Source organism: Petromyzon marinus, chromosome 59 (genome assembly GCF_048934315.1).
Source record: "Petromyzon marinus isolate PM22_M1 ecotype Great Lakes invasive population chromosome 59, UKy_Petmar_22M1.pri1.0, whole genome shotgun sequence".
Lineage (NCBI taxonomy): Eukaryota > Metazoa > Chordata > Hyperoartia > Petromyzontiformes > Petromyzontidae > Petromyzon > Petromyzon marinus.
Genome location: NC_133725.1, coordinates 5,041,309 through 5,057,770, shown reverse-complemented (window position 1 = coordinate 5,057,770; position 16,462 = coordinate 5,041,309). Strand labels below are relative to the sequence as shown.

Genomic DNA, 16,462 nt, shown 5'->3' with positions numbered 1-16,462 from the left:
GTGCGTGTGTCTATGCGCGCGTGTCTGTGTGCGTGTGTGTCGGTGTGTGTTGGTGTGCGTGTGTCTGTGTGCGTGTGTGTTGGTGCGCGTGTGTGTTGGTGTGTGTTGGTGCGCGTGTGTGTTTGTGTGTGTCGGTGTGCGTGTGTCTGCGCGCGCGTGCAGGTGAAGGCGTCGCGGTCCAACAGCATCAGCATGGTGAGCGGCATGAGGCACATGCTGCGCGAAGGCGGCGTGCGCTCCCTGTGGCGCGGAAACCTCGTCAATGCGCTCAAGATCGCGCCCGAGTCGGCCATCAAGTTCATGGCGTATGAGCAGGTGCGTGGGCGCGCCCGAGTGTGTCCGTGTGCGCGTGAGCGCGCCGGCCTTCGTGGGTGCTCGCCAACGGCACCTTGCCCCAACAGTGCGTTGAGGCTATAGGAGGGTGGGGGGGAAGTTTGATCTTTGTGAGCGTGCGTGCTCGTGCGTGTAATCTCGCGCGTGCGTGGAGAGCTGGTGGCGCAACGGTTGGCGCGTCGCGAGCACGGCGGGAGACCCGAGCGCGATGCGGTCCCACTCTCGCGGCCACCATACACGTGGGATTGAAGTGGCGACGCAATCCATGCGAGTGTACGATTTTTACTCTTTGGTTCTATTCGGTAAAGTCACACAAGTGGCCTTCATCAGGTGAAGGGCCCGTGCTGTCGCGTCCTTTAAGCTGTGTGGGAGGAAACAAAACGCTTTGACAAAGGAATTAGCATAAAAATGAGCATGATGTACGTAGGAGGTACATGATGGACCATGATGGACCAGGCGCGGGGGGGGGGGGGGAGTTTACATAATGTTGGTGTGGAGAGAAATAAGCAGCTGTGAAAGTTTGGGATACCACTACTTGAAAAAATATACTGTACCATTGAAAATTAGTTTCATGTTTGGTTTGATTTAGAACATCTTTCCAATGATTGCTTAATTTGAAACCATCCTCTCGGTTGTTTTATTTTTTTACCTACGTGATTTTACCGAATAGAACCAAAGAGTATGGATCCTTGCAGTCACGAAAGCTTCAAATCTAGAATTGTACGATTTATTTTCTTTGTCGTCCTGCGCCCACAGATCAAGAAGCTGATCGGCTCCCAGCAGGAGACGCTGGGCATCCAGGAGAGGCTGGTGGCCGGGTCGCTCGCCGGCGCCACGGCACAGACGATCATCTACCCGCTCGAGGTCAGGGTCCACCCTGGCACACGCATGCACACACACACACACACACGCCTCGCGTGCACGCACCTCACACGCGTGCCTTGTACACGCACACCTCGCACGCGCCAACTTCGTACGCCACGTCTCAAGTCCGTCCTACACACCCCACATTCTCATATTCCAAATACCTTGCACATACTGCACCTATGTCCTTCATACGCCCACCACGCCCTTCTCACTGCGCACCTCTCGCGCGCACACACACACAAAGGTCCCCCGTATAAACAAAAAGACTGTTTGGGGCAAGTGCTGTTAGCGAGCACGGCACACGAGGGGGGGGTGGATGGCCAGCAACGCGCCCGGCCGCCTTTGTCTCCCCAGTGGTGATGTTTACAGACAGCACCAGGTACTCATTTGAGGCCGAGTCGACCTAGGGGAGGCCCAGCACCGGTTCAAGCGTAATCATCACCGGTGTTGGCCGTGAGCGGGAATCGGAACACGGATCACCGGGTTCGTAGCGCAGCGTAGCGCTAACTGCTGCGCCACCGCTCCCCGTTCTTTCGCTCGCTCGCTCGCACGCACGCTCGTCGCACCACGCCCCCACACACCCAGAGGCCAGATAGCACAACGTGGGGGAGGGGGGTGGAAACGACAGTGTGACTTTAGTGAAAAAATATTCAGCGATTACGTAATGGTAATACTCGTTATAACAGGTCACGCGTGGAACACCCGTGACCTCGGCGGCAACGGCGCACGCGCACACACACGCACACACACGCACACACACGCACACACACGCACACACACGCGCACACACGCACGCACACACGCACACACGCACGCACACACGCGCACACGCGCACACGCACACACACACACACGCACGCACACACACGCGCACACGGCACAGGCTGGCTGTCTCCACGCCACCAGTTCAATCCTCCCCGCCGCCTCGGTTTTGCCACGAGCCGTTTGCCCGTGACCAAGGGGCTCGGTCGACAAAAAACAACGAGCGGAGCCGTTTTAAAGCTTTCGAATTCGGTAACGAGATAAAAGTCGCAATGCCGTTGCGGCGAGTGCGAGGCGGCCGCCGGCCCTTGACAAATAACGTCGCGAAGGGGCTCCTCGAAGAGCCGCGTGCGGATTCGGAGCCGCGGGTCGCCCGACCCCCCCCCTGCCCCTTGACCGACTCCCTCCCTCGCCCGGCGTGTCCGTCCGTCCGTCCGTCCGCAGGTGATCAAGACGCGTCTGACGCTGGGCAAGACGGGCCAGTACCACGGCATGGTGAACTGCGCCAAGAAGGTGTTCCGCAGAGAGGGCATGCTCGCCTTCTACAAGGGCTACGTGCCCAACATGCTGGGCATCATCCCCTACGCCGGCATCGACCTGGCCGTGTACGAGGTGAGGGGGTCACGCGGCAGACCCCCCCCCCCCCCCCCTCCCCGCAGGCGTTGGCGTGGGGGGGGGGGGGGGGGGGGTGGGGATGACTGATGAGACGCACCACCTACTGCGGCGGCACACCGCACATTGCACGCGTATGCGCGTAGCGTACTCCAATACGAGCCTCTTGACTTTCCACACGGCTTTTTAAGAACCCGCGAAGAGCGGTGTGAAGGTGCGAGTGCAGACCCGGGGCACCGCTCGTACAACAACACGCTGCACGCTGAAACGCAGTAGCTGATGCACCGCGTGCTGGCACGCAGAATTCATTCGCATTCACGTCCAAACGCAAGGGCCGCTTCGTGCGTGACGGCAATAATGTTTGGGCCGAGACAAGCTGGCACCGCTGCGCATGGTCAGCATCGAGTCCATAGAAGCCCGCTTTAGAAGAGAGAGGAGGGGGGGGGGGGGGTGGGGAGCCCCCCACTCTGGTAGAAACATCGCACACAGCACAACGACCTGCAATACCTTCACAGCAGCACCAGCACGCCGAGCCCATCAGAGGTGGGTGGACACGCGGGGGGGGGGGGGGGGGCGGGGGGAAGGGACGCGCGGCTAAAATAATCCTGGGACGCTTTGGGGTAGGGAACGATATGACAAGGGGATGAAGTGACGAGGCGGGGGGGGCAGGTGGGGGGGGGGGGGATGTGATGAGTGCCTGGACGGGAACGCGAGGCTCCTGCCAGGAAGCGGCTGTGAACACAGCGGCCAGTCCCCCACCGAACGCGGGCTCTCAAACGCGCCCCGTCGGTCCGTCTGCTCGGCGTTTGGAGTTTGCGGTGTCTTTCTCTCTCTCTCTCTGCCCGTGGTCGCGTGGACTTTTCTCCGGGTCCCCCATTTTTTCCCCCCACATTTAGAATTCACATCACGCGTTTTAAGAGTGTGTGGCTGCTGCTATACATTTCCACTTCGTTGAGCTGGCCAGGTCGCTTCTGAAAAAAGAGCTGGTACAGCTCAGCGGGCCACACCTGGTAAAATATAAATTGTTTTATTTAATGTATGTTACTTCAGCTGTGGGGAGAAACTCTGGGCAACCCAGAGGGAATCCCATGTGGAACAGATGTAGAACATACAAAAACCGGTTTCCCCGAGTTGAGATCCGAACCCAGGCTGGTTACGTCTGCGAGGCACAAGAGCTAACCACTGCGCCACCCTGGCGCCCTTGAGAGAAACGCAATTGCCTTGGTGCTGACGAAAGAGATTGAGAAGAGCGGCTGATGATGAGAGGGGGTGGCTGTTTGTGGTATGGCAGGGATGTTGAGAACACGGACCGATGATCGGTGGCTTCGGCAAAGGCTGCGACGGCAGTAGAAGCAGTCGTCGCCGCAGCAATGAGGAGATTCGTTTTTTGTGGGCCCCGATGCGAGTTGTTCTCATCGCGTGCACCGCAGCGATTCGATCGCCAGGCCGTGTGCGGTCGAGTTTGAGCGGGCGGCTTCTGCACGCCTCCTTCGAAGGTATCCGCTCGGCGTGGAAGAGTAGGCCAAAAACACCCTCGCGAACGGCGCCTTCGTGCGATCGCCGTCGTGACGCCCGTTTCCGCCGTGCCTTTCCCCGGCAGACGCTGAAGAACGCGTGGCTGCAGAGGCACCAGTCTGAGAGCGCCGACCCCGGCGTGCTGGTGCTGCTGTGCTGCGGCACCGTGTCCTGCACGTGCGGTCAGCTCGCCAGCTACCCGCTGGCGCTCGTTCGCACGCGCATGCAGGCCGCCGGTGAGACGCGCCGCCACCACGCCTGCGCATGCGCACGGAGACAGATGGAGACGCACCGAGACGTTTTGTATATATGTGTGTGTTTAACACTTGTGTAACAAACAAAAAAAGCTGCATTATACAGGGTGCTTAAAAAAAACTGTGAACACTTCTGAGAATTTGCAACAATACCACAAAAAATGTACTGCCTCCGGGTGATGGAGGCCACCTTGGAGAAGATTCCAGGCACTTGTTGACAACGTCGGTGAACAAATGGGTGACTCTTGACTTGCAAAAGAAGTTCTACGTAGACACGTACGTAGTACCGCGGGGTCTCGGACTCGGCTAACTGTTTGCGTTTCCCTTTCTCTCCCTCCCGCCCCCCCCACCCACCGCAGCGTCGATGGCGAGCGTGGGCGACGCTCCCGTCACCATGGTGGGCCTCTTCCGCTCCATCGTGCGGCAGGAAGGGCTGCTGGGTCTGTACCGCGGCCTGGCGCCCAACTACATGAAGGTCATCCCGGCCGTGAGCATCAGCTACGTGGTCTACGAGAACCTCAAGCAGGCGCTCGGGGTCACGTCCAGATGAGACCGCGGCCGGCTGCACGCTCGCTCGCTCGCCCGCCCGCTCGCCCAGCTCTCCTTCCTCCCGCCGCTCCGCCCTGGGGGGCCCCGTCCGTCTCCTCCGCCAGTGCTCGTCAGCCGGGCGGGGTCACCGGAGGTCAAAGCGGGGGCGATACGGAGAAAGGCCGATGGCGGCGTCCGTGGGAATCTCGCGGATCTCGATCGGGGGCCCCCCACCCCGGGCGATGGCAGATGCAAGGCGATCATTCGGCGTTGTTACCGCATTGGTGAATGTAGCGCCTCTAGTGGCTGCGGCGGGGAGGGTTGGAGGACGGTGGTGGATCTGACTGGAGAAGAGGCAGAGGCGGCGGGGGGCGGGGGGGTAGAAGCAGGCTGAGAAAGAAAATCCGAACCTCCCACCTCACCCCCGCACACGGCCTGTGTGGCTGGTGGCGTAGTAGTTTTATGTTCAAGGGTCCTCCTGTAAGTCTGTGCCGAGCGTATGCGGGCATCTGGGGTCTGTGCAAAAACTGTATAGCAGCGTACGCGAGTCTCTCTCTCTCTCTCTGTGTCTCTCTGTGGGTCTCCTCCGCACGTGGATAGCTTGACACGCGTTGTGTCGCACGCGCCGACGGTAGTTTTCAGCCCGTAGCACGGACGCGTCGTTACACGCCTGCCGCTTGCAGAAGGACGAGGAGAAGGATCGAGGTGGTCCCAACGCGGGGGCGATTTCGACAGCGACGATCGATTTTGTCCCGGAGAGCGGGTGGAGATGGACGCCGCTCCGACACCGCCACCGACATTTCACGCTTCCGCAGAACCGGCCACCGGCCACCGTCGCATCGTATTTATTAATCCCCCACCGCGCGCACGCACGCACACACACACGCACGCACACACACGCACGCACGCACACACACACACACACGCGCCCCCCCCCCCCCCCGCCGCTCCTTTATTGTCGGGCTGTCCGCGCGGCGGCCAAACTGATCGCGCGCTGGCTTTTCGTTAACTTTATTTGCGTTTGCGTTGTGCGCGGCATATTTATTTAATTTAATTAATCCCGCGCCCGTTTGTTGTTCGCTCCTCGAGAGGCCGGTGTAGCGCGAGTTATTGTTTTAGTCTTTTTTTTTTAAATATACATGACGAGTGTTTCTTGGCAAAGAGATTAACGTCTGGAGGCAAGAGAAGGGAGTTGTTGGGGGGGGTGGGGAGGGGCAAACGCGTGTGTCTGTCCGTGCGTGTCTGTCCATGCGTGTCTGTCCGTCCGTGTCTGTCCGTCCGTGCGTGTCTGTCCGTCCGTGCGTGTCTGTCCGTCCGTGCGTGTCTGTCCGTCCGTGCGTGTCTGTCCGTCCGTCCGTGTCTGTCCGTCCATGCGTGTCTGTCTGTCCGTGCGTGTCTGTCCGTCCGTGTGTATCTGTCCGTCCGTGTCTGTCCGTCCGTGCGTGTCTGTCTGTCCGTGCGTGTCTGTCCGTCCGTGTCCGTCCGTGCGTGTCTGTCCGTCCGTGCGTGTCTGTCTGTCCGTGCGTGTCTGTCCGTGCGTGTCTGTCCGTCCGTGTCTGTCCGTCCGTGCGTGTCTGTCCGTCCGTCCGTAATCTTCGCGACCAGCACCGACCCTGCTGTGACCCGTGGGAGGGGGCACGAAGGGGGAGTGTTGGTGGTGCCCCCCCCCCCCCCACTTACTGCCCCCTCCCCGGCATCACGGCGTCGCTTCCATTCCTCGCGTCTCTCTGTGCGCCTCCCGCCGGCCGGCCTACCTAGGTCAGTCTTCGTTGAGTGCTGGCGGAGTTTTGAAGGAAGAGCTGCAATGACGGGGGGGGGGGGGTGCCCGCTGTGTTTTTTTACCCCCCCCCCCCCCCGATACCCACGAGCGAGGCGAGTTTGACCCTCGCGGCGGGCAGAAGGCAAAACAAAACAACGGTTTACGGCCGACAGGGGCAACGTTTTGAGCGAGCGACCCTGGCCCGTGCTGCAGTTTACACTTTGTTGGAGATTTATTTTTGTTAGCGTGTCGCTTGTGGCAGGGGAAGGGGGGGGTGGTGGTGGTGGGGGGCGTGCCCCCCTCCCCGTCGCCGCTGCACGCTGGACTTGGAGGGTCCCTTTAAACTTTTTTCCGACGTGCATCGTCGACGCAGTCAACTCGCGACGTTGTGGGGTAATCGGGAGGCAGGGAGGGGGGGTGGGTAAGCCCAGGTGAAACGAACGCAAGGAAGGCGACAAGAATTCTCGTTTTACCTGCGACGAATGGTGGCGAGATGTTAACTACCTCGCCTGCTATACAGGAGGTCTCGTGGGTCAATCCTGACGCCTGCTGCTGCTGTTTATTTGGAGTTTGCGGCGTCTCTCTCTCTCACTCTCCTTCCCTGTCGTCATGTGGATTTTTTTTTCCTCCGGGACCTCCGGTTTTACCCCTTGACATTTAGAAACGACGGAACGCGTTCAGAATATCGACGTAACGCGTTCGGTGTATTTCGCCGATATCAATTTCCACGCGGCGACGATGGACGGGTTTCTCCTGAAAAAAATATCTGCAACGTATAGCTCGGTTGTCCTGACACCCGGTAAAATAAAAATACCCGTAAAGTTTTTTTTTGTTTTTATAGAACGCAGGGTGGCGAGCGTATCACTATTCCCATTCCTTTATTGTGCGGATGGCGGGGGAGACGTGGATGGAGTCCGACCGTCGACTCCGCAGGCGCATTTCGATTGTCCCCGGGTACCCCCGAACCCTGCGACGTTGGAAGTTGGGGGGGCTTGGGGGGGCTGTTATTTATTGTGAGCGAGCGACTGTTGCCCGTGGGTCGACCTCGAGGAGGAGGAGGAGGAGGAAGGGGGCGCCGACCGGCCCAGCGAGCGCTGCAATGAGCTCCTGACCGCTCCGCGCAACGTGAACAGAGGGGCCCCTGTGGCATTTCATATCAGTGCTCACTGCGATGAGAAACTTGACTGTTTATATTTAATAAAGTTCATTTTTGTTTCGCACGCACAGCGTCGTCCCCCCCCCCCCACCCCTGTCTGTTGTGTTTTGCGAATGGCATCGCCCATTCGCTGAGCGAGTGGACCAGCGAGCGGGTGTGTGAACGAGTGGTCGAGCGAGCGAGTGAGCGAGTGGATGTGCGAATGAATGTTCGGGTGAATGAGTGGTCGAGCGAACGAGTGAGCGGGTGGATGTGCGAATGAATGTTCGGGTGAATGAGTGGTCGAGCGAACGAGTGAGCGGGTGGATGTGCGAATGAATGTTCGGGTGAATGAGTGGTCGAGCGAGCGAGTGAGCGGATGGATGTGCGAATGAATGAGTGGTCGAGTGAACGAGCCAACGGATCTTCCCCCCCCCCCCCACGTTCAGAGTTATAAAAATCCACGGTGCCCCCTACACCCACACCCCCCCCCCCAAAAAAAAAAAAACCGCTCATCACATGAGGCTGCACACTGTGGACTTGGCGGGGTTGGCGCTAGCGGGCGGGCGGCAACCCCGCACCAGCACGGCCTGGTTGCCCCGCTCGCCCGTCCACACGCCGCACCGGCGCAGGAGGTAACTCCCCTCCAGCTGCGCCCGGCCGGACGTCGCCGCCTCGTGCCGCTGGCGCTCCCAGACGAGCCGGCTCGTGTCGCGGTACCGCGTCCTCGCAAACTCCTCGGACGAGGCGAGGGCCGCCAGGGGATGGCCCCGCCCGGGGTCGCCGGGCTCGTCCCACGCGTCGCTGGCGGTGGTCGCGGTGGTCGCGGTGGTCGTCATCCCCTTGGCCGGCGAGTTTGGGAACGGTCTCGCTGGGCCGGCGATCGTGCCCGTGCCCTCCCGGCTGTAAGTGAAAGGGCACAAAAAACAGCGGCGGATTATCCTCGTAGCACAAGTAGCTACACATGTAGTAGCTACACATATAGCTACTACATATGTAGTAGCTGCTACTACATATGTAGTAGCAGCTACTACATATGCAGTAGCAGCTACTACATATGCAGTAGCAGCTACTACATATGCAGTAGCAGCTACTACATATGCAGTAGCAGCTACTACATATGCAGTAGTAGCTACGGGCCCCCGCACTTTCAAGGGCCCGCGCTAAATGCTTTCAAGCTATCATATTTTATTCTTTCAAGTGACTTTACCCAAAGGATACTATCAATTCCGGTTCAGTGATTCTGGACTTGCTCTACTACTATAGTACTATACCGCCTTCAACTTTTATGAACGGCCGGGTGTTTAAGGTTAGCGATTTGTCGTATCTGGCACGCCACCCCCTGGGGGTGTGAGATGCCCTTTCTGAGGGTCGCGAGAGACCCATAGACTCACACAGAGCCACAGACTCACACACCCAGAGACTCGCACAGAGAGCCATAGACACACAGAGAGCCATAGACTCACACAGAGCCATTGACTCACAGAGACCCGTATACTCACACAGAGAGCCATAGACTTACACACACCCAGAGACTCGCACAGAGAGCCATAGACTCACACAGAGACCCGTAGACTCACACATATCCATGAGACTTAAATGTGTCGAGGAGGGATCAGGCGTGGCAGTCCCACACGACACATTCAATCGCTTTTGAGCCGTGACAGAGCCAACATGGTCGAGTGTAGCGTACGAGTAGTAGTCGTAGTACCGACAAATGGTTTCATCATTGCAATTCGCTACTCTACGGGACGTCTGGCAAAAAAAAAAACCCCAGGAGCAAGTTGCAGGGTGCGTGCACAATTCCCTGGCCGGTGTCGTGCCGGGGGTTCTGCAGGATCCGACCACGGTGCGATCCGGGTGCTCGCCAAGCTGCACGCTGGGGATTACCCTGGAGGAGCTAGAGGAGTCCTGTGTATAGTGTAGTAGTGGTATAAGTGTAGTGTATAATGTAGTAGTGTATAGTGTAGTAGTGTAGTGTATAGTAGTGTATAGTGTAGTGTGTAATGTAGTAGTGTATAGTGTAGTAGTGTGTAGCGTAGTAGTGTATAGTGTAGTAGTGTGTAGCGTAGTGTAGTGTATAGTGTAGTAGTGTATAGTGTAGTAGTGTATGGTGTAGTGTGTAATGTAGTAGTGTATAGTGTAGTGTATAGTGTAGTAGTGTATAGTGTAGTAGTGTATAGTGTATAATAATGTATAGTAGTATATAGTGTAGTGTAATGTATAGTGCAGTGTAATGTATAGTGTAGTGTATAGTGTAGTAGTGTATAGTGTAGTAGTGTGTAGCGTAGTAGTGTGTAGCGTAGTAGTGTACAGTGTAGTGTATAGTAGTGTATAGTGTAGTAGTGTAGTGTATAGTGTAGTGTATAGTAGTGTATAGTGCAGTAGTGTGTAGTGTAGCAGTGTATAGTGTAGTGTATAGTGTAGTAGTGTGTAGTAGTGTATAGTGTAGTGTATAATAATGTATAGTAGTGTATAGTGTAGTGTAATGTATAGTGTAGTAGTGTATAGTGTAGTGTATAGTGTAGTGTGTAATAATGTATAGTAGTGTATAGTGTAGTGTATTGTGTAATGTATAGTGCAGTGTAATGTATAGTGTAGTAGTGTATGGTGTAGTGTGTAATGTAGTAGTGTAGTGTAGTAGTGTATGGCGTAGTAGTGTATAGTGTAGTGTATAGTGTAGTGTATAGTAGTGTATAGTGCAGTGGTGTGTAGTGTAGCAGTGTATAGTGTAGTGTGTAGTGTATAGTGTAGTGTAGTAGTGTATAGTGTAGTGTAGTAGTGTATAGTGTAGTGTATAGTGTAGCGTAGTGTAGTGTCGTAGTGTATAGTGTAGTGTAGTAGTGTATAGTAGTGTATAGTGTAGTGTAGTAGTGTAGTATATAGTGTGGTGTATAGTGTAGTGTATAGTGTAGTGTATAGTGTAGTGTATAGTAGTGTATAGTGTAGTAGTGTATAGTGTAGTGTAGGGTGTATGTAGTGTGTAGTGTAGTAGTGAGTGTATAGTGTAGTGTAGTAGGTATAGTATAGTGTAGTGTATAGTGTAGTAGTGTATAGTAGTGTGTAGTGTAGTAGTGTATAGTGTAGTAGTGTATAGTAGTAGTGTATAGTTGGAGTGTAGTAGTGTATATAGTGGAGTGTAGTAGTGTATAGTGTAGTGTAGTGTGTATAGTGTAGTGTATAGTGTAGTAGTTGTGGTAGTGTAGTGTAGTGTATTAGTGTAATGTAGTAGTGTAGTAGTATATGTGTGTATATAGTGTAGTGTATAGTGTAGTAGTGTAGTGTATAGTGTAGTGTATAGTGGTGTATAGTGTAGTGTATAGTGTAGTGTAGTATGTGTTGTGTAGTAGTGTAGTGTAGGTGTAGTGTGTAGTGTAGTGTATATGTAGTGTATAGTGTAGTGTGTAGTGTATAGTGTAGTGTAGTAGTGTTAGTGTGTAGTGTATAGTTAGTGTAGTAGTGTATAGTGTAGTAGTGTATAGTGTAGTAGTGTATAGTGTAGTAGTGTATAGTGGTGTGTGATGTGTGTGTATAGTGTAGTAGTAGCAGTGTGTGTGGCAGTGTATGTGTAGTGTAGTGTAGTAGTAGTAGTGTAGTAGTGTAGTGTATAGTGTAGTGTGTGTAGTAGTGTAGTAGTGTAGTGTATAGTGTAGTGTAGTAGTGTATAGTGTAGCGTAGTGTCGTAGTGTATAGTGTAGTGTATAATGTAGTAGTGTATAGGTGTAGTGTATAGTGTATAGTGTAGTAGTGTATAGTGTAGTGGATAGTGTAGTGTATAGTAGTGTATAGTGTAGTGTATAGTGTAGTGTATAGTGTAGTGTAGTAGTGTATAGTGTAGTAGTGTATAGTGTAGTAGTGTAGTGTATAGTGTAGTAGTGTTATAGTGTAGTAGTGTATAGTGGAGTGTAGTAGTGTATAGTGCAGTAGTGTGTAGTGTAGCAGTGTATAGTGTAGCAGTGTATAGTGTAGTGTATAGTGTAGTAGTGTGTAGTAGTGTATAGTGTAGTGTGTAGTAGTGTATAGTGTAGTGTATAGTGTAGTGTAGTAGTGTATAGTGTAGCGTAGTGTCGTAGTGTATAGTGTAGTGTATAATGTAGTAGTGTATAGTGTAGTGTATAGTGTAGTAGTGTATAGTGTAGTGGATAGTGTAGTGTATAGTAGTGTATAGTGTAGTGTATAGTGTAGTGTATAGTGTAGTGTAGTAGTGTATAGTGTAGTAGTGTATAGTGTAGTGTAGTAGTGTGTAGTGTATAGTGTGTAGTGTAGTGTATAGTGTAGTGTAGTAGTGTATAGTGTAGTGTATAGTGTAGTGTAGTAGTGTATAGTATAGTGTAGTAGTGTAGTGTAGTAGTGTATAGTATAGTGTATAGTGTAGTGTAGTAGTGTATAGTGCAGTAGTGTATAGTGTAGTAGTGTATAGTGTAGTAGTGTATAGTGTAGTAGTGTATAGTGGAGTGTAGTAGTGTATAGTGTAGTAGTGTATAGTGTAGTAGTATATAGGGTAGTGTATAGTGTAGTGTATAGTGTAGTGTATAGTGTAGTAGTGTATAGTGTAGTGTATAGTATAGTAGTGTATAGTGTAGTGTACAGTAGTGTATAGTGTAGTGTATAGTGTAGTAGTGTATAGTGTAGTAGTGTAGTAGTGTGTAGTGTATAGTGTAGTGTATAGTGTAGTAGTGTATAGTGTAGTGTATATTGTAGTAGTGTAGTGTAGTAGTGTATAGTGTAGTGTATAGTGTAGTGCATAGTGTAGTGTAGTAGTGTATAGTGTAGTGTGTAGTGGTGTATAGTGTAGTGTATAGTGTAGTAGTGTATAGTGTAGTGTAGTAGTGTATAGTGTAGTGTAGTAGTGTAGAGTGTAGTGTATAGTGTAGTGTCGTAGTGTATAGTGTAGTGTAGTAGTGTATAGTGTAGTAGTGTATTGTGTAGTGTAGTAGTGTAGTGTATAGTGTAGTGCATAGTGTAGTGTAGTAGTGTATGTGTAGTGTGTAGTGTAGTGTGTAGTGTAGTAGTGTAGTGTATAGTGTAGTGTATATTATCGTGTAGTGGTGTATAGTGTAGTGTATATTATCGTGTAGTGGTGTATAGTGTAGTGTATATTATTGTGTAGTGGTGTATAGTGTAGTGTAGTAGTGTATAGTAGTGTATAGTGTAGTGTAGTAGTGTATAGTGTAGTGTATAGTGTAGTGTATAGTGTAGTAGTGTATAGTGTAGGATAGTAGTGTATAGTGGAGTGTAGTAGTGTATAGTGGAGTGTAGTAGTGTATAGTGTAGTGTATAGTGTAGTGTGTAGTGTATTGTTAGTAGTAGTGTAGTGTGTAGTGTAGTAGTGTAGTAGTGTACAGTGTAGTGTACAGTGTAGTGTAGTAGTGTATAGTGTAATAGTGTAGTAGTGTAGTGTATCGTGTAGTGTAGTAGTGTATCGTGTAGTGTATAGTGTAGTATAGTGTATAGTGTAGTGTAGTAGTGTAGTGTCGTAATGTATAGTGTAGTAGTGTAGTAGTGTATAGTGTAGTATAGTAGTGTATAGTGTAGTGCATAGTGTAGTGTATTGTGTAGTGTAGTAGTGTAGTGTGTAGTGTATAGTGTAGTAGTGTATAGTGTAGTGTAGTAGTGTATAGTAGTGTATAGTGTAGTGTAGTAGTGTATAGTGTAGTAGTGTATAGTGTAGTAGTGTATAGTGGAGTGTGGTAGTGTATAGTGTAGTGTATAGTGTAGTGTATAGTGTAGTGTATATTATCGTGTAGTGGTGTATAGTGTAGTGCATATTATCGTGTAGTGGTGTATAGTGTAGTGTAGTAGTGTATAGTGTAGTGTAGTAGTGTATAGTGTAGTGTATAGTGTAGTGTAGTAGTGTATAGTGTAGTGTATAGTGTAGTGTATAGTGTAGTAGTGTATAGTGTAGGATAGTAGTGTATAGTGTAGTAGTGTATAGTGGAGTGTATAGTGTAGTGTGTAGTGTATTGTGTAGTAGTGTAGTGTACAGTGTAGTGTACAGTGTAGTGTAGTAGTGTAATAGTGTAGTAGTGTAGTGTATAGTGTAGTGTAGTAGTATATCGTATAGTGTATAGTGTAGTGTATAGTGTAGTGTATAGTAGTGTATAGTGTAGTGTATAGTGCAGTGTATAGTGTAGTAGTGTATCGTGTAGTGTACAGTGTAGTGTATAGTGTAATAGTGTAGTAGTGTAGTGTATAGTGTAGTGTAGTGTCGTAGTGCTGGCGTCTGTCGCCAGGGAGGTGTGGGACCGCCACAACTCAACCCGCCGCCGCCCTCGCCAGGACAAAGCCGACTGAGTGACGACACGGAAACGACGTTTCGCAGCCACCCCACTTGCCTGCCCGAGGCGTCGGCGTTGCCTTGGAAACTTCCACAGCCGCCGCTGCTGCTGCTGCTGCGCGTTATCCCCCTAAGCGACAAGGGGAGAAAAAATCGCGTTTTTCTTTTTTAAAAGGACGGAGGCGGCCACCGTAGCCTGATCCGCTTTGCCCCCCGCCCCTAGCTCCTCCTCGCTCTCACCCCATTGGCCAAGTACCGGAAACCGAGCGGTGGGGGGAGGTGCCACGTGGAGTTCGCAGCCCCACGTGGTTTTGGTTTTTAAATGGATGAGTTTAACACGCAGGCGTTTTTAGTTTAACGCCACGGGAGGTACAGGAACAATGCACTGCAATGACGTTAGTTGATTACCGTATGGATAATCCGACCGGCAATGGATACCCCATTGTAATTTATATTATTTTCGATTTAAAGCTTTCGTGACTGCAAGGATTCATCTTCTTTGGTTCTTTCGGTAAAGTCACGTAGAATGAGAATAAAATAATAAATTGATAAAATAAAATAACACAATATTTTATTGTGGTACAGCGCTGTCCTCCAGACAGTCTCGACCCTTCACCTGATGAAGGCCGCTTGTGTTGTGGCCGAAACGTCGTGAGAATTTTATTGTGTTGTTTTATCAATTTATTATTTTATTCTCATTCTACGTGACTTTACCGAAAGAACCAAAGAAGATTATTTATATTCATTCTATAACTCCCCATCCTCCCACCCCGCCTTAGGGGCCGTCCATAAATGACGTCACGCACCTGGGGGGGGGGGCGGCGGGGGGGTCAGACATTAGTGACGATGTGTGACGAGGTGGGGGGGGGTGTTTGAGAAATGTGACGACATCAAAATGCGCAAATTCATCGATGCCGGTCATGGAGAGTGCTCAACAAAGAGACGATGGTGGAGTACCTCGGTCGATGGCGACTACAACCAAGGGCCGCCCATAAATGACGTCACGCAATTTTGGACGATTTTTGACCCACCCCCTACTCGTCACAAAATATCAGACCCCCCCCACCTCAAATATGACGTCACAAAGCTCTCCCCCCCCCCCCTCTAAAAAGAAAACATGCTTCAAATCTTCTTTGGTTCTTTCGGTAAAGTCACGTAGAATGAGAATAAAATAATAAAATAACACAATAAAATTCTCACGACGTTTCGGCCACAACGCAAGCGGCCGTCTTCAGGTGAAAGGTACAGAACTGTCGGGACGACAGAGCTTCAATGAGGAGAACGGGGTGCGGTGGACGAGCTTTCACCTGAAGACGGCCGCTTGCGTTGTGGCCGAAACGTTGTGAGAATTTTATTGTGTTATTTTATTATTTTATTCTCATTCTACGTGACTTTACCGAAAGAACCAAAGAAGATGAATCCTTGCAGTCACGAAAGCTTCAAATCGAAATGCTTCAAATCGCTTTAAACTTCTGTCATTGTAGTGCGTATCTAATGTGTCGCTGTAGGAGAAAACATTTAAAAAAAGTCTATTTAATTTAGTGGAACGTGTTGTGTATATTTATTTAAAGTTGCGGTATTTTTATGTGACGTCACATTTCTCAAACCCCTCCCCCCTTCGTCACACATCGTCACAAATGCCTGACACACCCCCCTCCCCTAGGTGCGTGACGTCATTTATGGACGGCCGCTTACCGCTCCGTGCAGATGTCCCGTCACTTTTAGATTTGAAGCTTTCGTGACTGCAAGGATCCATACTCTTTGGTTCTATCCGGTAAAGTAACGTAGGTAAAAAAAAACAACAAAAAATCACTTGCATTTGTATTGTTTTATTTTTAACCTACGTGACTTTACCGAATAGAACCAAAGAGTGTATGGTCCTGTCACACCCAGCAGCGCGTGGATCCGCCACTCGAAAGCGACGTGACGGCGAATTCGGCAACGAGCGCCGAGTGGGTCGACAATTGACGATTGTGAATCGCTTCCCCACGTGACCGAGGATCCGTCACTCCCGTCCTTCTGGGTCTTCCAACTTCCACGACGAAAATGGACAACGCCGACCCCAATTTTGGGGTCAGGCGACCGACCCAAACCTGCAGCTATGGAGCACCACGGACGGTGTCACGCATTGGGAACGACCGTCACCGTGCCGAAGACGATGCCGTTCCATTGGCTCGGTACACGGCGCAAACGCTAAACAGGTCCCTGCAGGGTGGGCTGGTAGGAACATTGGAATTTTGCGCAATTTTATGACATTGTTATACTTCCAAATGTTGGGTGCAATAAGACATATCAAGTCTCTGCGCTGTCTATTGCTGATTTTACACCCAACAGCACGAGATTTCACTTCGTTAAAGTATTGAAAAGGGACGGACGGACACATTAATCTATTGCAGGCTGGTACACTCAGTTTACAACTT

General features: G+C 51.3%; 2 protein-coding genes across 4 annotated transcripts in view; one reads left to right on the top strand and one right to left on the bottom strand.

The window, feature by feature from the left end:
* The window catches only part of LOC116955446 (calcium-binding mitochondrial carrier protein SCaMC-2-B-like), a 52,731-nt gene extending 44,881 nt beyond the window's left edge, over positions 1-7,850 (top strand). For all 3 annotated transcript variants that reach the window (XM_032976527.2, XM_032976526.2, XM_032976524.2), the window contains 5 exons: positions 163-315; positions 1,090-1,197; positions 2,407-2,574; positions 4,175-4,325; positions 4,703-7,850. In XM_032976527.2, coding sequence (XP_032832418.1) covers positions 163-315; positions 1,090-1,197; positions 2,407-2,574; positions 4,175-4,325; positions 4,703-4,893 — 771 coding nt within the window. In that variant the 3' untranslated portion in view covers positions 4,894-7,850. The remainder of the gene's footprint in view (positions 1-162; positions 316-1,089; positions 1,198-2,406; positions 2,575-4,174; positions 4,326-4,702) is intronic.
* BRD3OS (BRD3 opposite strand) lies at positions 6,716-14,189 on the bottom strand. Its single transcript, XM_032976366.2, has 2 exons — positions 14,101-14,189; positions 6,716-8,668 (listed from the first exon to the last, which is right to left on the bottom strand). Exon 2 carries the CDS (start codon positions 8,602-8,604, stop codon positions 8,281-8,283), a length of 324 nt encoding a protein of 107 aa, XP_032832257.2. The 5' UTR covers positions 8,605-8,668; positions 14,101-14,189; the 3' UTR covers positions 6,716-8,280.
* Between the last annotated feature and the right edge of the window lie 2,273 nt (positions 14,190-16,462).

Bases quoted from the DNA above. Each gene is read 5' to 3' on its own strand.
- BRD3OS (XM_032976366.2), bottom strand. From the start codon at position 8,604: ATGACGACCACCGCGACCACCGCGACCACCGCCAGCGACGCGTGGGAC.